The sequence below is a fragment of the Myotis lucifugus genome, unplaced genomic scaffold, assembly GCF_000147115.1.
Source record: "Myotis lucifugus unplaced genomic scaffold, Myoluc2.0 scaffold_196, whole genome shotgun sequence".
Classification (NCBI taxonomy): domain Eukaryota; kingdom Metazoa; phylum Chordata; class Mammalia; order Chiroptera; family Vespertilionidae; genus Myotis; species Myotis lucifugus.
Window position 1 is genome coordinate 1,458,432 of NW_005871244.1, and position 25,142 is coordinate 1,483,573.

The 25,142-nt window shown below is 38.8% G+C and overlaps 1 protein-coding gene across 1 annotated transcript in view; it reads left to right on the forward strand.

The window, feature by feature from the left end:
* Window positions 1-25,142, forward strand: part of CLCN5 (chloride voltage-gated channel 5) — a 157,499-nt gene that overhangs the window by 99,217 nt on the left and 33,140 nt on the right. The window contains exon 5 of the mRNA XM_006097204.3: window positions 1,953-2,099. Within this exon, the coding sequence (XP_006097266.1) occupies window positions 1,953-2,099 (147 nt within the window). The remainder of the gene's footprint in view (window positions 1-1,952; window positions 2,100-25,142) is intronic.

The window sequence follows — 25,142 nt, forward strand, 5'->3', positions numbered from 1 at the left end:
TTCATCCTTATCTGCAAGTGAATGGAAGGTTTCCCTTGGAGTATCTGTTCTCTTGGTTTCAACTATCACCTTGATGTTGAAAACTCCCAAGTCTTTGTCTTTCAATCTTCATCTCATCTATCCTAACCAGCATCATTTTTGTATCTGTCCCACTATCCCACAGTGATTTGTACATAGGAGGTGGTTCATAAATGTCACTCACACTTAAGTCAGGCTGATCTCTTTATTACCAGTGAGGTATTGTGAAACTGAACACATGATTTAGAGTTTAATGTTTTTTTTAACACTAACTGGGCAAGTTACTTAGCCTCTCTGAGCTTTAGTTTCCTTACCTGCACTAGGAATGATAATGCCATAACATAGGGACTTTGAAAAATTAAGTGGAAGAGTTCTCTTTAAGCACATAAGCCTGAAAATTGATAAGCACCTGGTAAATGTCAGTTCTTTCTCCTTTATGCTCAATGTTTGAAATATTGAATTTATCTGTTATGATTCCAATTTTCAGGCCTATTGCTTAATTTGTCCTATTTAGTTTTTACCATATTCATCACACATGATTCTGAAAACCCAGAGTAAGAAGTTTTTTAAAAGTGTTGGCATACCTCTAAAGGAATATTATTTGCCTAATCCAATAGAACTTTCCTGACTATGATTCTCAATCAAGATTTCATTTAAAAAAATTGGAGGGGCCCTAGCCACTTTGGCTCAGTGGATAAAGTGTTGGCCTGCAGACCATGGGGTCTGGGGTTCAATTCTGGTCAAGAGCACATACCTTGGTTGCAGGCTCCTCCCTAGGCCAGGCCCTGGTTGGGGCTCATGCAGGAGGCAACCAACCGATGTGTTTCTCTCACATCACTGTTTCTCTTCCACTCTCTCTAAAAGTCAATGAAAAAGTATCCTCTGGTGAGGATTAACAACAACAACAAAATGCAGGGGAAGAGGGTAGATAACGTAAAGTTGGCTATAATGATGGTTTTTAAAAATCGATAAACTAAGATTTTTTAAATAAAATTCATATCTGAAGGTTTGCACTTGGGATGTCAAAAATGTTTCATCTTTCATATTAAATTCATGAGCAGAGAACAACATTGAATAGCATAATATGCCTCTTTCCCCCAGTATTTCTGTGCATTTATGTTGTGTTAGGAGCTCTGGGAGACTCAGAGGCATAAGATAATGTTTCTTGACTCCCAAATGGCCACCACATTTCTCAATACTGATGTGTAGTTTTTACTTGATTACTTGTGAATTACTGTGAGTTTTGTACATATGTCCTCATTTGGTGTGTGTGCTTGCATTGTTCTAAAAATAACTGCTTTCAGCTACATGTTAAGGGTAGAGGTACATTACATTTAGAGGGTAACTGAATATACTAAGTAGTTTGCATGTCTGTATTGTCAAAAGAAGAGTATGAAAAAAAGACATAAGAATAAATATAACCCAAAAGGTGAAAACTACCCACATGCCCATCAACTGATGAATGGCTAAACAAAATGTGGTATAGCCATACAATGGGTATTATTCAGTCCTAAAAAGGAATAAAGTACTGATACATGCTATAATATAAATAAGCCTTGAAAATATGAGAAGTGGAAGAAGCCAGACTCAGAAGGTCACATAGTGTATGATAACATTTGTATGACATATCCAGAATCAGCCAATCATAGAGACAATAAGAGAATGAAGGTTATATGGTGCTGGGGTGAGGATGGGGAGTTATACTTATTGGATACAGAGTTTCTGTTTGGGGTGGTGAAAATTTTCTGGAAATTGCTAGTGATGATGATTGTGCAACATTGTCAGTGTACTTAATGCTGCTGAATTGTCTAGTTTAAAAATGGGTCAAATGGTAAATTTTATGTTATGTGTATTTACCACAATTTTAAAAAAGAATAAATGTTAAGGAGCTTGGAGGTCATTATAATAAGCCTCCTGTTTTTCTTTCTACACAGGAGCCATGGATAGTAGAGGCTTTCAGCAGGGGTGTTTCAATAGCTTCCAGAGCAGCTCCAGTGATGAAGACTTGGTGGACATACCAGGGACAGCTATGAATTTCTCCCTGAGAGATGATGTTCCTCCCTTAGATGGAGAAATAGAAGGTATCATTGTTGCTGATGACAATTTATCTTTTTAAACTTCTTTTTAATGTGCATATAATAAAATTTATTTTCTGGTGCATAGTCCAATGAGTTTTAACCCATGGATAGATTCTGGTATCCACCACCATCAACAAGATACAGAACAGTTTAACACGCCCTTTGTAGCCAGACCTCCCTACTCCCAACCCCTGGTAACCACTGATATTTTCTCTTCCCTTATGGTTTTTCATTTTCAAGAATGTCATATAAACCATGGCTGGTGGGCTCAGTGGTTAGGGCATCCACCCAGCCAGCAAAGGGTCAAGGGGTTCAATTCTGGTCAAGGGCACGTACCTGTGTTGCAGTTTGATCCTGGGGGCCCAGATGAGGATTAAAAAAAAAAATGGAGCCGCATAGTATGTTAACTTTCTTTTAAAAAAAAAATGTATTTTATTGATTTCAGAGAGGAAGGGAGGAGAGAGATAGAAACATCAATGATGAGAGAGAAGCATTGATCAGCTGCCTCCTGCACTCCCCCTATTGGGGATCGCAATTCGGGCATGTGCTCTGACCAGGAATTGAACCATGACCTCCTGGTTCATAGGTCGATGTTCAACCTTTCGAGACTGACCTCATTTACTCAGCTTAACACCTTGGAGATCCATCCAATTTGTTCATTCATTTTTCTGGCCGAGTAGTATAGCATGGACTGGGATTGCTGGGTATGTTGAACTTTATAAGAAACTGCCAAACCATTTTTCAGAGTGGCTGTACCATTTTGCATCTAAACTAGCTATGTATGATAGTTCTATCTGTTCAACATCTTCAACAGTTCGGTATATTTCGTAATTTTTATCTTAGCCATTCTAATAGGTATGTAGTGTTATCTCATCATGGCTTTAATTTAATATCCCTAATGCCTTATGATGTTGACCATCATTTTATGTGCTTATTTGCTAACCTTATGTCCTCTTTGATGGAGTGTCCAAATCCTTTCTCCTTTTATTTTTATCATTGGGTTTGTTTTTTAGTATCTGGAATACATTTATACAATGAGAATTCCCCTCATCTATTCTATTTTTTTTTTTTGGTTGTGATTAATTTGTTATGCTCTTGTCAATTCATTTTTTAAAATTTCTTTATTGATTAAGGTATTAACTTTGGCTACCCATTAATATCATTCTTTTCGATGGCTGCACACAATTTCATAGTATAGTTGTATCATGGTTTATTTAACCAAGATCTTATTGATATATATTTCAGTTTTTTTCCAGTGTTTTGCTATTACAAGCAGTGCTGTAATGAACAACTTTGTGTGTGTGTGTACACACAGATATCTTCTATGTATATGAAAGTGTGTCTGTGCCATGAGCGTATAAGACTGCTTATTTCTCCACAACCTTACTGGTACTGAATATTATAATTACTTTTTCATCCTTATATGTTATGATAAGTAAAATAAATAAATAAATAAATAAAAAAAATTCCCATTATTGATTTAAAGTTTGCCTTTTTAAATTAATGAGGTTGAGCATATTTTGATGTTTACTAACCATTTAAATTTCTTTTTTGGAAGTTTTCTGTTTACATAATATTAATATTTTGTCTAATGTAGGTTAAATATATTTTTTCCCATTTCTGGTTTGCTTTTATTAACTTTATTTTTTAATTTACAAATACTCAGACAAGGGAGACAAAAGAAAAAATATACCAAGGGGACTACATCAAACTAAAAAGTTTTTGCACAGCAAAATAAATAAATAAATAAACAGCCTACTAAATGGGAGAACATATTTGCCAATAATACATCTGATAAGGGGTTAACATCCAAAATTTATAAAGAACTCACACTACTCAACACCAAAAAAACAAACAAACACCAAACAGTTCAATTAAGAAATGGGCAGAGGATCTGAATAGACAATTCTCCAAAGAGGACATAAAGAAGGTCAATAGACATATGAAAAGATGCTCAATGTCATTAATTGTTAGAGAAATGCAAATTAAAACCACAATGAGGTATCACCTCATACCAGTCAGAATGGCTATCCTAAGTAAAGAAATCCACAAATGATAAGTGTTGGTGAGGATGTGGAGAAAAGGAAACCTTCATGCACTGTTGGTGCAGCCACTATGGAAAACAGCATGGAGGTTCTTCAAAAAATTAAAAATGGGACTGCATTGTGACCCAGCAATGCCAATTCTGAAGGAATCTAAAGCACTAATTCAAAATAATATATGCATACCTATGTTCATTGCAGCATTATTTACAATAGCCGACCTATGGAAGCAACCCAGATGCCCATCAGTAGATGAGTGGATAAAAAAGCTGTGGTACATATTTACAATGGAATATGGCCCGCTCATAAAAAAGAATGAAATTTTACACTTTGTGACAGCATGGATGGACCTGGGGAGTATTATGCTCAGTGAAATAAGTCAGCCAAAAGAAAGACAAATACCATATGATTTCACTTACATGTGGAATCTAAAGAACAAAATAAATGAACAAACTAAACAGAAACAGATTCATAGATACAGAGAACAGACTGATGGTTACCAGATGGGAGGGGGCTTGGGGGGCTGGGTGGAAAAGGTGAAGGGATTAAGAAGTACAAATTGGTAATTACAGAATAGTTTCAGGGATGTAAAGTATAGCATTGGGGATATAGTCAATAATATTGTAATAACTATAAATGGTGCCTGGTGGGTACTGGACATATGGGGGGGGGGCACTTTCTAAGTTGTATCATTTCCAATCACTGGGTTATACACCTAAAACTAATATTATATTGTATATCAACTGTAATTGAAAAATTAAAAGTATCTAAAAATAAAGTAAAATAATCTTACCATGAACAAAAGAATCTACAAATATTTTAAAATTTTATATAGCTAGGTATATCACCCTTTTAAAAACAGTCTTTATTTTTCAGATTATTACAGATGTTCCTCTTTCCACTCCCCGCCCCCCATAGCTCCCCTTATCACCCTTTTCTTTGGTCACCTCTGAGTTCCTTGTTGTAATTAGAAAGGACTTGAATTACTTCAAGATTAAATTTGTATAATTACTTAAAACTACTCTCTTTTTTTAACTGATTGGAATTGCCATCCTCAAAGGGAACCAGAGACTACTGCCAGAGTTCATTATTTAGCAAATTTGTACTAAGAACATATCTTATTGTAGATTCTTTGCGAGGTCTGGCAATTAGCAAGGCTTTAAGAAACCATCCCTGCCTTAATTCTAGCTAGCTAAACAGATCCCTAAGGACTTATGATAGTACCTACCTCTTAGAGTAGCTTTACAGGCTTAAATGAGATAATAACATATACAATGCTTATAACTGTGCCTGGCATTGAGTTAATGCAAAATAAAATGTTAGTTATTACTCTTATTATTTTTAAATTTCTATTATAACCCTCTAAGTGTTATAACTCTTATAAGAACTTAGTAGAAGAAGCATTCTGTTTTTTTTGTGTGTGAGTATGTGTGTGTGTTTGTCTGTGGAAGATTTAAAAATAGTTCATGTATTTGAAAAGGGAATTGAAAGATTAGTTATATGGTAGGAAGAAGAGCATTCCAGGCAGAAAGCAAGATTTTACAGGAATATCAACAGCTATAATATACAGAGATATAAAAAGGGCAGAATATAAGGCCAAACAAATAAGTTGGGGCCTTGAATGTCATGCTAAGAAGTTTGAATTAACTTCACTGTCATTGTGAGGACAAACTCCTTCACCCATTCATTCAACAAATATGTTTTTGAGCACCTATATGAACCAGGCACTATTATAGGCACCGGGGGTACAGTGTTGGAATTAATTTAGATAAAATCCAAGATGACCTAGAATTTAGATTTAGTTGGATAAATCAGTAAACAAACAGATTAGCTAGTTAATTACCCATTGTGATAAGTAGTACTAGAATGAAAATAAACAGAATGACAATAGAAGATAACACTAGTTAGAAAGGTATGAAAACTGCAAGCCAGTCAGGTTTCACTTATCTGTGGAATCTACTGACAAAACAAAGTAAGAAACAAAATAGAAACAGACTCATAGATACAGAGAACAGACCGACGGTGGTCAAAGGGGAAGGGAATTGGGGGTTGGGTGAAAAAGGTGAAAGGATTAAGCAAAAATAGACAAATTCATAGAACAGTATGGTGATTGCCAGAGGGAAAGGGGATGGGGGGAGGTAGAGGTGGGTAAAGGGGGAAAAATGGTGATGGAAGGAGACTTAACTTGGGATGTTGAACACACAATACAATATACTGATGATGTATTTTAGAATTATATACCTGAAACCTATATAATTTTATTAACCATGTAATCCCAATAAATTCAATAAAAATAAAAATAGGAAAAAACAAAAAACCCTGCAGGTTCAAAAGGATAATAAGAAATTTGCCTAGTAAAGATAACTCAGGGAAGCTACAGAAGAGAACCCCTAAATTTAAAATTCATAAAAGAAAGGTACTCATGATTTGGTATTTGATGAAAAATCATCAAAAGGGACAAATGTTTGTGTGCCACTTCCACTTATGTATAGATATAGCCACAGTGAGTCAGTTATAACAATTACTGTCTCTAGTAAAGTGGTCAGTTAGGTTTTCCATAAACTTAAACTGGCTACCTCTCCTTAAGCCTTCTTGCTAAACCAGAGTAGTTTAGCTTAGTTATATCAGCATTACTTCTTTTTTTTTTGGGGGGGGGAGGCGTTAATCCTCACACGAGGATTTCATATAGCATTTGGATCATTAAACTACTTTTTGTGTGTTCACTTTGCTCTCAGTAGGTGATTGGGGGAAGCATGTACCCCTTTGTTCCCATATAATAGACTAGGAAATTGAGGCAGACAAAATTTTGGCATTGCTTGTGATTGTAGAGTGTTTTTATGGGAGTAGTCCTTCACCACTTTTCACTAGTCTTTATAGGAGAATGACTGCTTGTGGTTTACAACATCTGACCATAAAAGAATTATGCTGTTTTCCATGAGTCATGAAAACCAGCAGTCACTCTGCAGCGATATAGCTTTCTTGTTTTTCTTTTTAATTGTTCTGACTTTATTTGATGTTTACACGTGGGATTTCCTAGTAAAAACAACAACAAAAAAGCTCATAAAGTTTTTGCTATTTGGTGGTGAAACTGCGCATAGAATACTACATTTTGTACCAGGCACAATAGCATGTACTAAAAAGATAAGTTAAAAGGAGCTTGAAAGGCAGTAGAAGTGGTTCTTGTTTTCCAGATGACTAGAGGGATTGATTTATGAGGAATGAATAAATAAATTATGCATGACATGGTTAAATGCATCTGAGGTAGTGTTATAGTAGTCTATAAATTAGAAGAAACATAAACATGGAGATCTGAAAGAAGGGGAGAGAAAGGAAAATAGAAAAAGGGTTTGAGTAACAAGAAAAAACTCAGAGCTATTCTCATATTCCATCTGTTCTCACTTGCCTGCCTCAGCAGCCTAGACCTCGAGGTCAAGAATTCATTCATTCATTTATCCATTCATTCATTTAATATTTATGGGGAACCCAGATATGAACCTAGCACTGTGTTGTTTTAGTAATGCTCCTCGATTCCCTTCTTTACCTCACTTCCTTGTGTTTCTGCCTAGTGTGCCTTGCTACTAATTTCTGTTGAATGAGGAGACATTCCTGGCAGAGAGCAACAGAGGTAAAGGCACAGCAGCATGAGATAGTCTTTTCTGTTGAAGGAACCAGAGTCTGCGAGTCAGAAGTCTAAACCTCCCAGGGTTGGGATGGTGGCAGTTGGAGCTGGAGGGAGGAAAGCAAGGAATAGGGTGGGAGATCTAGTTAGAAATCTAGATGGGGTCCAGATAGTGTATACTTTTGGGCTTTATCTTGTAAGCAAGAAGCCATCAAATTATTTAAAAACAGAGGAATTATATGATTGGATTTGTGTTTTAGAAAATTTATGGCAGTGTGGAGGATGGATTGGGGAAAGAGTAGGTTGGAGACTGGAATACCAGTTAAACTGATATTTTTAAAAAAATCTAGATGAAAGATCAAAAGGCCTGAATTAAGACAACTGGAATGGAGAGGAAAGATTAAGTTCTGGAGAAATTTCAGAGGAGGATTTGATAGGATCAATTAGATATGGGGAATAAACTAGAAGAGAGTCATGAGTGACTTCAAAGCCCAGGCGGAATATGAGAACAAGTCATGGCCCCCTACATGTGACAATGTGCTTAGATCACCCACGAGCTTCAACAACCTTCTAACGTCCCAGGGAAGGAAAAACAGTTTTGAAATGAAAACCATGCGGGTACATGAAATCCACCAAGTTAGGTTGTGAAATAGTTCTGTTTGTTCTGCCACGCTATCAAAAAGGATCATACTATATCTCCTGAGAGAAATGGAAAACATCTTGGGCTCCAGCTCATGGAAAAACCTACCATCATCACTTCAGTTAGCCTCTCCCAAACTGTCTGACTCAAGCAATTATGTGGATGGGGCAGGGAGGACAAGGAAAGGGAATTCAGAATCCATTACCTTCATAATACACTTTTCTAAACACTTAGCCTGGGAGAATGGCAATTGTAGCTGCTGTTCCCCCCCCCCATTAGACCAATAATATTTTATTGAATATCTATCTATCTATCTATCTATCTATCTATCTATCTATCTATCATATATCTATCTATATAATAAATGCTATGGAAACAAAAAAATTAAAAATACGTAATCCCACTTGGCTAGTATGGCTCAGTGATTGAGCATTGACCCATGAACCAGGAGGTCACAGTTTGATTCCCAGTCAGGGCACATCCCCAGGTTGCAGGCTAGATCCCCAGTGTGGGTCGTGCAGGAGGCAGCCCATCAATGATTCTCTCTCATCATTTATGTTTCTATCCCTCTCTCCCCATCCCTTTCTCTCTCTGAAATCAATAAAAATATACTTTTAAAAAATATATAATCCCACTTCAAAAGAATCTTTTATTCTCAAAATAGGTAGGATTTATAAATTATATAACTTGCAGAAGAATATGAAAAGCAATGACTTATCTGCAGCTTTTAGAGCTTTAGATAAAAAGTAGCTTGTATCAGAAGCTCTCTGGGACCACAAACCACACACCAGGTTTATATGCTGAACCTTTATAATCAGGCCTGTGATGATGTACACAGGCTTTAAACGCTTCATTTAAGTTACTTAATGGGAAAATACCTGGTCAGATTTTATAGTTTATGCCCCCTAATCTCTCCCATTTATTTATTCATTTATTTATATTTTTGTCAGTACATGCATTATTCAGATTTATTTAGTTTTTACCTAATGTCCCATCCAGGATACCACACTACATTTAGTCATCATGTGTCCTCAGGTTCCTCTTGGCTGCGATGGTTTACTAGATTTGTTTTTAATGGATTTGACAGTTTGAAGAGAACTGGCCAGGCATTTTGTAGAATGTTTCTCAATGGGGATTTGTCTGATTTTTTTTTCATGATTAGGCTGGGGTTATGGGTTTCTTGGAATAAGACTAGAGGTAAAGTGCCACTTAACTAATCACTGCTGATATTGCTCTTGATCACCTAACTGAGCTACTGTTTGGGAGTTTTCTCTACTGTAAAGGTACTCTTTCTTCATCCTTCCCATGATGTACTCTTTGGAAGGACGTCACTGCATAGGCCACACTTAAGAACTAGGGAACTGTATCCTACCTCCTTGAGAGTTATCTATAGAAATTAATTGTAATTGTTCTGCATGGAGGATTTGTCTCTTGTCTCCCATTTATTTATTAAATCACTTATTTATATCAGCAGGGACTCATATTTGTTTTTTTAAAAATATATTTTATTGATATTTTTTACAGAGAGGAAGGGAGAGGGATAGAGAGTTAGAAACATCGATGAGAGAGAAACATCAATCAGCCGCCTCCTGCACACCCCCCTCTGGGGATGTGCCCGCAACCAAGGTACATGCCCTTGACTGGAATCGAACCTGGGACCCTTGAGTCTGCAGGCCGACGCTCTATCCACTGAGCCAAACCAGTTAGGGCTCATATTTGTTTTATACTTTAGGTTATAATGCATTACTGTTGGGAAGCATGAGACTTGGTTGTAAAGTTTGTAAGGAGGACATTCTGATAAAAGAGAAATGTGTGGAAGGCCACCTGCCCTGCTTATTGGAATTCTGACTTAGGGGAGTGTCGAAGGTGGCACCCTTAATTATTCCTTGATCTTTCCAAACAAGTCTGTGCATATGCAGACCCCGGGGTGTTTACTGGAATCCTTATGCTTAATCCCTGGGTGCCCTTGCCTAGAGGACAATGTAAACACATGTGTCCTCCCAAGATTACTCACCTACTGATTGTATCTAAAGATAAAAATTCTAACAAAGGCCTAACAAGGCAGGCAATCGAGGTGGCCTGGCTTCTTTAGCTGGGCAAGCCCCTCAGCCCTTGCCCCCACAGTGAAACTGTGTCGGAGTAATCTGTCAGCCCCGGCACATTGCTACCTTTTATTCTTTGGCCATTTGGAGCTCTTTTTTAAAAAAAAAAATTATTGATTTCAGAGAGAAAGGGAGAGGGAGAGAGAGATAGAAACATCAATGATGAGAGAGAATCAATGATCAAGTCCACAACCCGGTCTTGTGCCCTGACCGGGAATCAACTTGCTGGTTCATAGGTCAACTCTCAACCATTGATCTTCACTGGCCAGGATGGATCTCTTTCAAATGGCTCTCTCTCTGACATACCCCTGTCACTGTTGGGTTTTCTTGAGACTTACTTACTTTCTGGCACTACAGTATGCTAGACCTATGTTACTGGTATATATTTTCTTCCTCAGTCCTAGAATCAGCCATTTCTCCAAGGAGCCCTGGTTTCTTTTAGTCGAGAAAGGTATTAGAAACCAAGATCTGGACACTAGTGCTCCTGTCTACTGGGCTGTTGCTCCTTCTAGGCCCTCTCAGACTCTCAGTAAAGAACTATATGTCTGTATACTGACCCATGTATATATTCATATCTATAAATAGATATATTATCTACATGTAGCCATCTGAATCTACATTAAGCTAAACCTGAGATCATGCTGATGTCTCTATTTCTCCTCCATTATCACATGGATCATTCTAGCCTCCTCCTCCTGCTTGTCTGTAATCTCCCACTCCAGGTAGTAAGAAACTTGGCTCCCACCATCCATCATCCATTAGTTAATTGTTCACTTCTAGTATATGGTGATTTCAAATTGTTAATATATACTCTGTCAACTAGAGTACAGTGTTTATACATAATTTCTTTTTTTTACTTTGATCTTACAGACTCTACTAATTTCCAGTTACTTAGGTCCTCACCTTTTTTCCTTATTCCCTTCAGTAAGGCTGTTTCACATATTTGTAATATAGATTCTTTTGTCACATACTGCATTCTATCCTGGGAATTTAAAAAAATGATTTTTAGAAAGTGGAAGGGATGGGGTAGGGGGAGAGAGAGAGAGAGGGAGAGAGGGAGAGAGAGAGAGAGAGAGAGAGAGAGAGAGAGAGAGAGAGAGAGGAGAGAGAGAGAAGGAAAGAAAGAAAGAAAGAAAGAAAGAAAGAAAGAAAGAAAGAAAGAAAGCAAGAAAGCAAGAAAGAAAGCAAGAAAGCAAGCAAGCGATAGAGACATTGATGTGAAAGAGACATTGACTGGTTGCTTCCCACATGCACTCCTACCTGGGTGGGGAATTGAACCTGCAACCCAGGTATGTGCCTTTGACCAGGAATCGAACCCAAAACCTTCTGGTGCACAGACCAATGCTCTACCCACTGAGTACCACTGGCCAGGACAAGACTATGTTTAGTTTTGTAAGAAGTTGTCAAACTATCTTCCAAAGGGGTGTGCCATTTTGCATTCTCACCCGATAATGAGAGTTCTTGTTACTCTGCATCCTTGTGAGCAATTGGTATTGTCAGTGTTTCAGATTTTAGCCATTTTAATAGGTATGTAGTGGTATTTATTCATTTTAATTTGTATTTCTCTAATGACAAGTGATGTTGAAAATCTTTTTATTGGTATTTTGTTGGGGTCCAACCCCAGCAGGTCCAGGGGTCCCCAAAGGTGTGGACGGAGTCGGCGACGGCAGTATTTGTCATCTGCATATCTTCTTTGTTGAAGTTCAGCTCTTTTGGTTTTAGATTTTTCTTTTCTAATATTTGCATTTAATGCTATAAATTACTTGGTAAGCACTGCTTTTGCTGCATCCCACAAATTTTGACATGTATTTTCATTCATATCAAAATATTTTTAAATTTTTCTTGAGATTTTTTTGACCCATGGGTTATTTGGAAGTGTGTTGTTTAATTTCCAGGTATTTGGGGTATTTTCCAGCCATTTTTGTGTGTGATTGGTTTCTAGCTTAATTCCATTGTGTTAGGATTTGTGGTAAATTGGCTAGGAGGTGGGCTGTGTTTAATATTTTAAAACTTTTTTTATTTATTGATTTGAGAGGGGGGAAGGGAGAGATAGAGAGAGAAACATTGATTTGTTTCACTTAGTTGTGTATTCATTGGTTGCTTCTTGTATGATCAACCAGGGATCAAAACCACCACCTTGGAGTATTGGGATGATGTTCTAACCAACTAAACTACTCTGCCAGGAGAGTTGAGCAGTGTTTAATGTTTGGTGTAACTATCAGTACCAAAAGATTAAATTCCTGTAGTGTCCTGGTTTTTCTCTCCCCTTTTGAGTTTCCTTCAGTCGATCTCCTTGATAGAGATTCTGTGTCTTGCAGCTCTTTCAGCTATAATTCACTATTATTATAATAAAACCCTGTTGGTGTGGTGGTAAGGTACAGGGGAGGAGGTCATTTTATAAGCGTCTGATTAAATTTCAGTGTCTGTTGGGCCTGTGTTTTGTGGCTTTGACTGTCACAACTTTTAGTCCAGTGGTATATGCTTTTGTTCTCCCTGCCCCCACTACTCCTATCCCTGACCTCAGATTTCTCAACCTATTTCCTGGAAGCACAGGACCCTGTTGACTCTGTTTTTTTCTCCCTCTTAGATGAGACAAGAAGGCTGAGAAGGGAGGGTACTGGAGTGGGAGGAATGCCCTTCCCCCAACTAGGATAAGGCTCAGCCAAAGAATTTTCCCCTGGAGCATAGTTCTATGTTATAGAGAGCTCTGGGATATTTCAGTAATTACTCTTTACCTCCTCAGAGCCAGGAGAGGATCTTTCTTGAATCTTCACTGAGAATTTGGTGCAGTACCTGGAGGTAGATCCCACAAAAGTGTAGGCCACAAGAGTTTCTCACTCCCACGCAAGGCCACACTCAGCCTTCAGCAGTTCGTCAAAGTTGCCATTTAAGTGTCCCTGCGAGATTGTGGTTCCAGTGTTTTCTACTGTAGGTAAGCAGATCTCAGCGGTGCCTCTTTGGATAAGCCTGTATCTTCAGATTTGGGGGTTGCAGTTTCCCCTGAAACCTCAACTCTCTGGAGGGCCCAAGAAAAGTTACTGATTTTTCTATTTGTCCAGTTCAGTTTGTTGTGAGGATGGGAGTGAAACTTCTAAGCTTTTTATTAGTCAGAGCTGAATCTGGAAGCTCTCCATTTCTTTTTCAATTAGGGAAGCCACTTTGGTCTCTTCTTGAAACAAAAAATTATATATTTTAGAGGCCCTTTGGCAGTAATATAAATCCTGAGTGGATTATTTTTAAACTCACTTTGTTCCAATTTGTAGCACCGGGTTTAGCAGGGGCGGGGAATGTTCAGCCCCCAGGCCCTGTAAGGCCTGCGAAATCCTTTGGTCTGGCCCTGCCAAGGCATTACGGGTGAGTTAATTAAATGTTTGACAAATATAGCAGGCTAATTTTTAAGGTGATAATTTTGTATGGCCCACGAATGCTGCTATAAATATCCAAATGGTCCTTGGCAGAAGAAAGGTTCCCCATCCCTGGGTTAGAGGAAAGGGTTGCTATAATGTTATGGAGTGTGTGTTGGTTGGATGTTTCTGGGGTACATGGCTAGCAAATACTCCAAGGATACTGTATCTATATTGGCATAGCTCTAGTTGACAATATGTCAGAAGCATTGGGTCCCAGGTTGTCCTGTACTTTATTGATGAGCTGAGTCTTACTTTTCTTTTTTAAAGATTGGGAGTGCATTTTATGATCTTGCCAGGAGTGTTCTCAGATAACTATGAAATCAAAATACCATTTGGAATTCCTCAAAGTTAAGATCTACTCAAGTTATTCAGCACAATGTATGAATGACCAAAAAATCATTGCTAAAATGAGAGTTGGAAAGGACTTTAAAAATCATACATGCTAATCACCCCCTTATTTTACAGACGAGGAACTTGAAATCCACAGAAATTTAGTCAATTGCCTAACATGACACTTGTAGTGAGTTGTATAGCTAGGGTTAAAATTCTTATCTTCTCACTGCTGGACAATAGGTCTGATTAGGAACACTTTCTTCCAATTGACTTTCATTGAAAAACTCAGTAAGCCATCTTCCTCTTGGTGTTTTCCAGAAACTGTCATCTGCTTTGTTTCTAAATACCTAAGTATTTAGTCTACTCAGAATGGAAGTCTGCCCTTTGCATTGTCCCATTTCTACTCTTCTAGCTGTGTTATCATTGTTTTTTCCTTTTTAAAACCACTTATAAAACACATAAATACACCTCACTAGAAAGACTAAAATAATACACATTTATATAAAATTTAACCCTCTCCAGAGATAACCCCTCAAAATAATTTAATATGCCTCTTTCAATTCATTTTCTATTAAGTAAACACACAGATATTTATTTTTAAAACATATCCTAATTATTTTGTAACTTGTTTTTCTTCACATATGTTTGTGGGATTTTCCTATTTCAGTAGTCATCAGTCTACTTCTTTCCTTGCTTTATTCCCCCATCACTGGACTCTTTCATTATTTCCAGGTTTTTGCTACTACTAACAGTGCTTCAGTGAATAACATGCATACATTGGTGTGCATAGGTATAAGTGTTTCTTTCAGAGCAGTTCCTAGATTTCATATGAATATGTTTTTAACTCATTTTCTGTCCATGACAGCACACTATTCCCATGAATTCAATAAGAATCCCTTAATTGGTACTTCTCTTGAAGTTTTTTTCCCCACCAAAGAATAATGGCTAATCTCTTGTCCCCAACTTTTTTTGAGATTAATAGAAAGAAACCAATGGAGACTTAGTATGAAAGAACTGGAGAATTGCTGCATCTAAAACAATAATTACAAGTAATTAAACAAAATCAAGCTAACCAAAGGGTTTCCCAACACTGTGGAATGTAATGTACATTTTAAGGCAGTGTCTTCCTACCCCTTACACTCCCTAATCCTGTTTTCAATCCCATAAACATGTAAATTTGATAAGGAAGGAATGAAGAGAAAGTAATGGAGCAGAGGGCTATTTTCTTTTCTTTTTTAAAATATATTTTTATTGATTTTAGAGAAAGGGAGAGGGAGAGATAGAAACATCAATGATGAGAGAGAATCATTGATTGGCTGCCTCCTGCACACCCCCCACTGGGGATTGAGCCCACAACCTGGGCATGTGCCCTTGACTGGAATCGAACCTGGGACCCTTCAGTCTGCAGGCCAATACTCTATCCACTGAGCCAAACTGGTTAGGGCGAGGGCTATTTTCTTTACATGGACAACCTGCTCAGCAGTTCTATCAAACCCAGTCCCTTTACTTCCAGTTCTCTATAGATTTTTGTGGCATTGTAGTCCAGCGGGAGCCTGCAGATACCAAGCCATAACCCTCATGCAGTTTTTCTAAGTATGGTAATTCTGGCAGTTAGCACCCTGGCTTGACTGGTAATGAAAATGGATTGGGTCAGGAACTTCCAGATTAGAGCAGATACTGGGAGTAGGAAACATAGCCGATACACACCAAGCAAATGACTAAGAGCTGTATCCAACAGGAAACAGAGTCAGAAGGTGGTGTTAGAATCTAGACTCATGCTTGTCTTTAAAGTCTTTTCTCCATCTCTTTCTGCCATTCACCTCCTTCTTTTATACTTCTATAGCTCTCAAATTTCATCTCAATAGTAAACATCAGAAATTTGGTTGTAGTTTCTGCAGTTCTGTTATTCACATCTGTCATCACCCTTTTTATTGTCTCGCTCTCAGCAGAGTTAGGATAGAGCTTTTCCTCTTTGTTGTCCTTCCTGCCTCTTAGACAACTTTAAGTTTTAACCTGCTGTGAGCAGGAACCACAACAGTCAGTCCCTACATGAAATGAATGCTTGGGGAAACTCAAAACAACGTAGACTTGGATGTAAGACATAGGGCTGAGCAGTATCCTGAATCCTCTTGATGTTCCAACTGCTGCATCATGAGAACATTCAGGAGCCATGTAGGGAACAGTCGGAGGGTAGGAGAGTCCTCGGGGAAGAGTGGTTATTTATCTATAGCTACAGAGGTATTTCAGTATTTAATAACCAGCATGGCTGTACAGATGTGTACCAATGGAATAGCTGCCCTGAATAAGTGTTCCAGGGACCAAACTAAGGTAGTATAGTAAAGTATAACATGGTCTTATGATACTATCCAGTGCTCAGTTGGGAGGGCTACTCCACCAACATTTGTCTTTCAGACACTGGGTTTGGGTAAGTGGGAAAGCAAAATGGAGGCACACATTGATAGAAAGATCCCAAAAATGTTGATTAATTATTGGGACTTCAGCTATTACATATTCTCAAATATAGAGGTGAATGGAATGTGAAAGGGTTTGTGACTTATGGGGAGATCTAGAATGCATGAACCAATAAATAAGGGAAGGGAGAGCAGGTATGAAAGTAAAAAATGGCATACAGTAGGCTCTTAGTACTTGAATACTTGTTATAGAATAAAGGTAAAATTTAAATTACCCCAGGATGAATATCTGCTGATGTGTGCTAGGTAGAGCGTTGATTTTTTTTGGGAGGAGGGTTGGTGTAGATGTGGTTCCAATCTTGCAAAAATACAATATACCCCTGTAAAAACTGAAATACATTAAAAATTGAACTATTTAAAGTTGTATGATACATACCACTAGCCCTGCCCATTTCTTTGAATACTTATTTCTTTCTTTAGGCTGCTGCTAATAAGTGCGCCCTCATGCAACTCTGATATTACTAAAGCAGGGCTTCAGGGTTGGTGCATGAGGTTTCTTTCTATCCTCTTTCCCCTTGTGTTTTTGTTAGAGTTTAACTAGTTCATTTAATCAGTTACTGTTCAGCCCCCAGGTAAATTTCTAATGGCATATTGGTTAGGGATTAAAAGAAACATTATTCTCAAGTAGCAATTTACTTTCTTGTATCTGAAGGGGTTTTCTAGTTTTAAGCATCATGTGATTTTTAGGAAAAAATTAGAAAGTGGTTTCCATGAAGGGAAAGGAGCTAAATGCATTCATTTATATGCCTTCTCATTCAAGCAGTGTGTTTCTAAAGACCCATTGTTAAGTTTTTAGACCTAAGACTACCCTACTGGGAAAGCTGTTTCAATGTTTCTTCCCGCCCCCCTACTCCTACTCCCCCACTAAGGACTCAAGTAATGCAAACTAATCTTTTGAGGACTTTTCTTCTTTTAGTCAAGTTGACATCTAATTGTACTTGAATCATTTTTTCTGTTAGAGCAGTGGATTATTTTATGTAAATTTAGGGCACACTATGCCTTCAAAACTTGAGTTAAATTTTACTTTTTTTGGTATAGAGACAAAAATCTAGACTTATCTAAGTACCTAAATTTGACCTTTAGGTTTGTTGCATAATTTTTCTCTACCTTCCTTGGCAGAGTATTTTTATACACCAGAAGTTTGACTCTTTTTAAAAATATGTTTCTATTTATTTTTTAGAAAGAGAGAGTAAGGGAAAGTGAAAGAGAGAAAAACATCTCCTGCACTCACCCCAACCAGGGATCAAACCCACAACCTGGGAACCAGCAACCTTTTGGTGCATGGAACAATGCTCAACCAACTGAACCACACCAGCCAGGGCAGAAGCTTAACTCTTAATATACCTTTTCTTTTCTTTTCTTTTCTTTTCTTTTCTTTTCTTTTCTTTTCTTTTTTTTCTTTTCTTCTCTTCTCTTTTCTTCTCTTTTCCCTTCCTTTCCTTTCCTTTCCTTTCTTTTCTTTCTTTTTTTTCTTTTAAATATACTTTTTTTTTTAAATATATTTCACTGACTTCCCACAGAGAGGAAGGGAGAGAGATAGAGAGTTAGAAACATCGATCAGCTGCCTCTTGCACATCCCCCACTGGGGATGTGCCCGCAACCCAGGCACATGCCCCCGACCGGAATCGAACCCGGGACCCCTCAGTCCGCAGGCCGACGCTCTATCCACTGAGCCAAACCGGTTTTGGCATAAATATACTTTTATTGATTTCAGAAAGGAAGGGAGAGGGAGAGAGAAACATCAATGATGAGAAAGAATCATTGATCAGCTGTCTCTTGCACGCCCCACACTGGGGATCGAGCCTGCAACCTAGGCATGTGCCCTGACCAGAAATCAAACAGTAGCCTCCTGGTTCATAGGTCAATGCTCAACCACTGAGCCATGCTGGCTGGGCAATACACCATTTCTTGAAAAGGCTTTTGCATTGCATTACGTTCTTTCTACTTTAGTAGTTGGTTCTGAATAGGTAGGTAATTTCTGCTACCATTCTTGACAACTAAGTCTTATGAATTTACCCTTTCTTTTTACTAAATATGAAAATTCTAAAAAAAGGAAAACAACGGAATGTGTAGACTATGACCCACAGCTAAAGCTATTTTGTCATCAAGTCAGATATTATAGATACCTCCATGAGAGAATGCCAATAATTTAATCCCTCTCATTGATGAAACCTAAAATAGTAGTAATATCATTGTCATCATTATCATTATACATTTTAAAATATTTTATTTTTCCCATTCTAAACATTATGATAGATATTTTAAAAATCCTGGTCCACACTTGTGTCAAGTGCCCATTAAGTGGTCTTCATATGCTGAAAATTTATTTTTTTAAATTAAAATATATATTTTTTTAGTGATTTCAGAGAGGAAGGGAGAGGGAGAGAGAGATGGAAACAATGATGAAAGAGGATTATTGATTGGCTGCCTCCTGCATGCACCCTACTGGGAATTGAGTCCACAGGTACGTGCCCTTGACTGGATTGAACCTGGGACCCTTTAGTCTGCAGGCCGATGCTCTATCCACTGAACTAAACTGTCTAGGGCTATATGCTGAAAGTTTTAAAAGATTGTTGTAGGAGGCCCTGTCTGGGTAGCTCAGTTGATTAGAGTATCATCCTGATATGCCAATGTTTCAGGTTCTATCCCCGGTCAGGTCACAAACAAGAAGCAACTAATGAATGGATACATAAGTGGAAGAACAAATCTCTCTCTCTCTCTCTCTCTCTCTCTCTCTCTCTCTCTCTCTCTCACACACACACACACACACACAAATAAAATGAAAGATTGCTGTCAGAGTCACTCACATTTGGGAAATCAGAAAATGATCGGATCAGATCTGTGTTTCAGAAAGATAACTCTGCTTGTCCTCAAATATTAACTATATTATTGTTTTTCTAGCATAGGATGCATTAATAATTGCTAAGCATTTCTTTTTTTATTTTCACAATAATTTCAATTGACCTACATCTGGCAGTCTGTATAATGAACATATACTAGAGATCACAAGTGTGGCAGAGACTGAATTGGGGATGAGATAGGAAAGAGTAAAATAAATATAATATTAAACTTTGAATATCAGCACCTCATTTCTTTTTTTTAATTTTATCTTTATTGTTGAAAGTATTACAGATGTCTCCCTTTTTCCCCATTGACCCCTTCTAGCCCACAGCTGCTCCCCACCCCAGGCCTTCACCACACTATTGTCTGTGTCCATGACATATATATATATATATATATATATATATATATATATATATATATATATATATAGTGGGGCCTTGACTTACGAGTGTCCCGACTAACGAGTTTTTCGAGATACGAGCTGTCTCTCGGCCGATTTTTTGCTTTGAGTTGCGAGCTAAAATTCAGGTTACGAGCCAGCTTCAGATACCCCACTGCTAGTTGGCGCAGTGAACGTCACAGTGAACGCCACAATATCAGCCTAGCATCACGTGTCATTGTAATGGTGAAAATTGATTTGACATACGAGTAATTTGAGTTATGAGCTCCGTCACGGAACGAATTAAACTCGTAAGTTAAGACCCCACTGTATATAGATATATCTACACTAATGAAAGAGAAACATGCAAATTGGTGTCACTCCACTATGCTCACCAGCCAATCGGATGAGTATGCAAATTAACCCAACAAAGATGGCAGTTAATTTGCATACATAGGTGCCCAGCGGCCTGGGTCCCGGGAACATCATCGGCACCCAGGTCACTCCGAGGTAGGCCCTGTGTGGGCCCTGAGCAGCCTAGGAAGGGCCTAAGCCAGGGGCTCCTGGGCAGGGTCGGGCCGGCAGTCAGGGGGAGATGGGGGTCCCCTGCTCAGGCCTGAAGCCTGGGCTAGAGGTGTCAGGCCTGGGCGGGGGGTGGAGCTGGTGATCAGAGGTCCTGGGCGGGGGGCAGAGCCGGCAATCGGAGGAGTCTGGGGGTCCCCTGCCCAGGCCCGATCCTGCAATCGGAGGGTGATGGGGGTCAACACCTCTGGCTGAGGCATCAGGCCTGGGCTGGGGGCCGAGCCGGCAATCGGTGTGAACTATAGAGGAAACACGTTTTCTGACCGCTCATTTGCTAAGCTCCCTGTATGCCACTGGTAATATTCATAGTAACTTAGGTAATAAGAATCCAAAAAGGTGATCTAGGGTTTTTCATCACACTCCTGGCGAAAAAAATGAAGGTCCACTGCTGGAGGGGTAAGAAATGTCAAATCCTGCCCTAGCCGGTTTTGCTCAGTGGATAATGCCTTGGCTTGCCGACCGCAGGGTCTGAGTTCAATTCTGACCAAGGGCATGTACCTAGATTGCAGGCTCTTCCCTGGCCAGGGCCCAGGTCAGGGCTCATGTAGGAGGCAACCAATCAAAGTGTTCCTCTCACTTTGATGTTTCTCTCTGTCTTTCCCTTTCTCTTCCACATTCTCTAAAAATCAATGGAAACATATCCTCAGGTGAGGATAAAAAAATAATAAAGAAATATCATATCCTATGAAAGACACATCTTGAAAATGCCTAAAGAAAGTTGTCATTTTTTCATGGTGAAGGGACTGGAGTCCATGTTGATGAAAAAACCTTGGTGGCTGTGGTGACTGGCAGTGGCTGCAGCAGTGGGGTGATGGGACTGGTGTCTTCCCCTGATCAGCCCGATCGCCTCCTACAAAAGGAGGCCAGACTGTGGCTTAGGCCCTATCCCCAAGGGGAGCAGGGAGCGGGCCTAAGCCGCCAGTAGGACATCCCCTGAGGGCTCCCAGTATGTGAGAGGGGGCAGGCTGGGCTGAGGGACCCCCCCACCCCAGTGCACGAATTTCGTGCACCAGGCCCCTAGTATGTATATATATAAGTTCTTCAGTTATCTGAATTGTTTTGTGTGTTTTTTAAATATATTTTTATTGATTTCAGAGAAGAAAGGAGAGAGAGATAGAAACATCAATGATGAGAAGGAATTATAACAGCTGCCTCCTGCATGCCCCACACTAGGGATTGAGCCCACAACCTGTGCATGTGCCCTGACCGGGGATTGAACTGTAACCTCCTGGTTCATAAGTTGACACTCAATCACTGAGTCATGCTGGCCAGGCTATCTGAATTGTAATTAAACTCCATTTTAGAATGAGGACTGCATCATAGCTACCAGCCTTCTAGTTTTCAAAGGAAGTGAATTTACATGGAACAAAAAGTCCTTGCCGTAGAAGTACTGATGTAGCATTTGAAAAACACATGTTCTTTCATCAAAAGTTAGTAACATGGTACTAGTTAAGCAATCCAGTCACTATATGTTGAAGAGCATTTTCTAGGTACCATAACAAACAGCATCTTATAGTCTAATAAGGTAATGCAAGTCTTATTAGATAATATAAGTGATTTCTGTAGTGGTTTTTAAATACTACAGGTAGAATCCTACTTAATAAAGAATGACCTTGAAGGAGGATTGTGAGGTTGGGCGTGCCATCCTCCTTAAGTAAGATATATATACATATATACTTTTCTAAAAGTGTAATTGTATAAGACAGTCCCACTTGGGCCACAAATAGTTTTGCTTTTTACGCTTTGTAGTTTATTGCCACAATACCATCAGTTGCTATTTAATTTAATTTAATTTTTTAAAAATATATTTTATTGATTTTTTACAGAGAGGAAGGGAGAGGGATAGAGAGTTAGAAACATCGATGAGCTGCCTCCTGCACACCCCCTACTGGGGATGTGCCCGAAACCAAGGTACATGCCCTTGACCGGAATCGAATCTGGGACCCTTCAGTCTGCAGGCCGACGCTCTATCCACTGAGCCAAACTGGTTAGGGTTGCTATTTAATTTTAAATCTTCTTAGTCATGCATCAAGAAACTGAGATGTTCCCCAGCTGGTGTGTGGTTGAGCATCCACCTAGAAACCAGGAGGTCACTGTTCGATTCCATGGTCAAGGCACATGGGTTGTGGGCTCAATCCCCAGTGTGTGTGTGTGTGTGTGTGTGTGTGTGTGTGTGTGTGTGTGTTGGGGGAGAGTTATTCAGGAGGCAGCTGATCAATGATTCTCTCTCATAATTGATGTTTCCATCCTTCTCCTTTCCTCTCTGAAGTCAATAAAAATATATTAAAAATAAGAAACTGAGATGTTATAATAATGATGGACGAGACTTAGAGGATATAGGTTTCCTGAAGTTCCTTACATTTCATAAGGTTTTGTTGTATTAACATTTCAGGATGTATTGGGCCTTAAGAACTGATTAGAGTAACCCCACATTTTAAAGCCCTCCATTTAGGTTTGATTATTGGAGCACGCTAAATGGATTAATGTTTAACAGTGGCCATCCTATGGATTCACTTAGGAAGTTGGGAAATGGCAATTTGATTCTTCTTTACTGGCCTGGCCTTATTGTACAATTAATTAAGACCTGCTTAAAAATAGCTCTCAGAATAGGGTCAACGAAGGGAAAGCCTTTCTTTCTTTTTTTTTCTCCTCTTTTTTGTTAATCCTCACGTGAGGATATTTTCTCATTGATTTTTAGGGAGAGTGGAAGAGAGACGGAAAGACAGAGAGAAATATCTATGTAAGAGAAACATATCGATTGGTTGCCTCCTGCACGAGCCCCAACCAGGGCCCAGGCTGGGGAGGAGCCTGCAACCAAGGTATGTGCCCTTGACCAGAATCGAACCCGGGACCCTTTGGTCCACAGGCCGATGGCTCTATCCTCTGAGCCAAACCAGCTTGGGTGGGAAAGTCTTTAAAATAGTGCACAGGTATTAGTGAATTTGTTTTCATGGCTAAAATAGCTACTTTTACCCAATTTGGATTAATGAGATCTAATTTTTTGTTTCTTTCTGGCTAGAGCACTAATACTAAGGAACAACTCATTTTCTTAACTGTATTCTGGGTTTTCAAAGTTGTTAGGTGATTTTATTTTATTCTATTTTAAATATGTTTTTATTGATTTCAGAGAGGAAGGGAAAGGGAGAGAGTTATAAACATCAATGATGACAGAGAATCATTGATCGGCTGCCTCCTGCATGCCCCGTACTGGGGACCGAGCCCGTAACCAGGTCATGTGCCCTTGACTGGAATCGAACCTGGGACCCTTCAGTCCACAGGCTCTGGTCACGCTCTATCCACTGAGCCAAACCAGCTAGGGCTCAAAGTTATAAGGTACTTTTAAATAACTGACCTTGCATAGTCAGTTCATGTGCAGTTCGTTTTTTATTTTTCTCTAATTAGGATGTTTACATAGAAAGGCATAAAACATATGTGTACAGTTTAAAGAATAATTGTAATGTCAGCACTCAGGTAATCACTGCTCAGATCAATGGAATACTATGCAGCTATAAAAAAGAGGGATCTCTTACCCTTTGAGACAGCATGGAGGGACCTGGAGAGTATTATGCTGAGTGAAATAAGCCAGTCAGAGAAAGATAAGTATCACAGGATCTCACTCATATGTGAAATCTATTGAACAAAATAAACTGACAAACAAAATAGATCCAGAGACATGGAAGCATGCAACAGACTGAGTATCCTCAGAGGGAAGGGGGGAGAGATCAACCAAAGAACTAATATGCATATATGTATAACCCATGGACAAAGAAAATAGTGGGGTGAAGGCCTGGGGAGGGGATGCGAGTAGGGAGAAGGGAGGTCAATGGGGGGTAAGGGGGACATCTGCAATACTTTCAACAATAAAGATAAATTTTTAAAAAATGATAATAGCCAACATGAAAAAATTTCAGTTTGGCCACAAACTGGCTATAAGTTACATAATGTTTGTTGATTAAATGGATGAAGAGAATATGTTAAGTAACTGCTATATGTAACTGCTAACATAATACATGATAGAAGTCACTCAATAAATGTTGTCATCTTTAAAAAAAAAGAAAAATTTACAAGCATTCCAGAAGCTCTACCCTTACCATATGCTCCATCCAGATGACAACCCCCTCTCTTTCTTTGGGTAGCCACTGTTTTTACTTTCATCATTTTCTTGCTTCTCTTTGTAATGTAGTCACTTATATAATTTAGGTTTGCCTGGTTTTGCTTGTATGAAAAGAATCATGTTATGTACTCTCTTGGGTCTGGGATCTTTCAGTCAGTGTTAATATTTGTGAGATTTTATCTGGGTTATTGCTATGCAGTGCAGTTTTTTAAAAGCCTTTTCTGTATTGCCTCTCTCCCTTTTTTACTTAGGATCCCTGTAACTCTAAATGCTTTTGGAGATTTCTACTTTGCCTTCTTGGATTTTCTGCTAAATGTGGTCTGAAGACTAAAACTTGTCTGGACCCCAGTTTTCATTTAAATTTTTTTTACTGAGGTAACATGGTTTATAACATTATAAAAGTTTCAGGTGTACAACATTATAATTCGATAGCTGTATACCCTACTGCGTGCTCACCACTAAAAACCTAGTTTCCATCCATCACCATATATTTGACCCTCTTGACCCATTTTT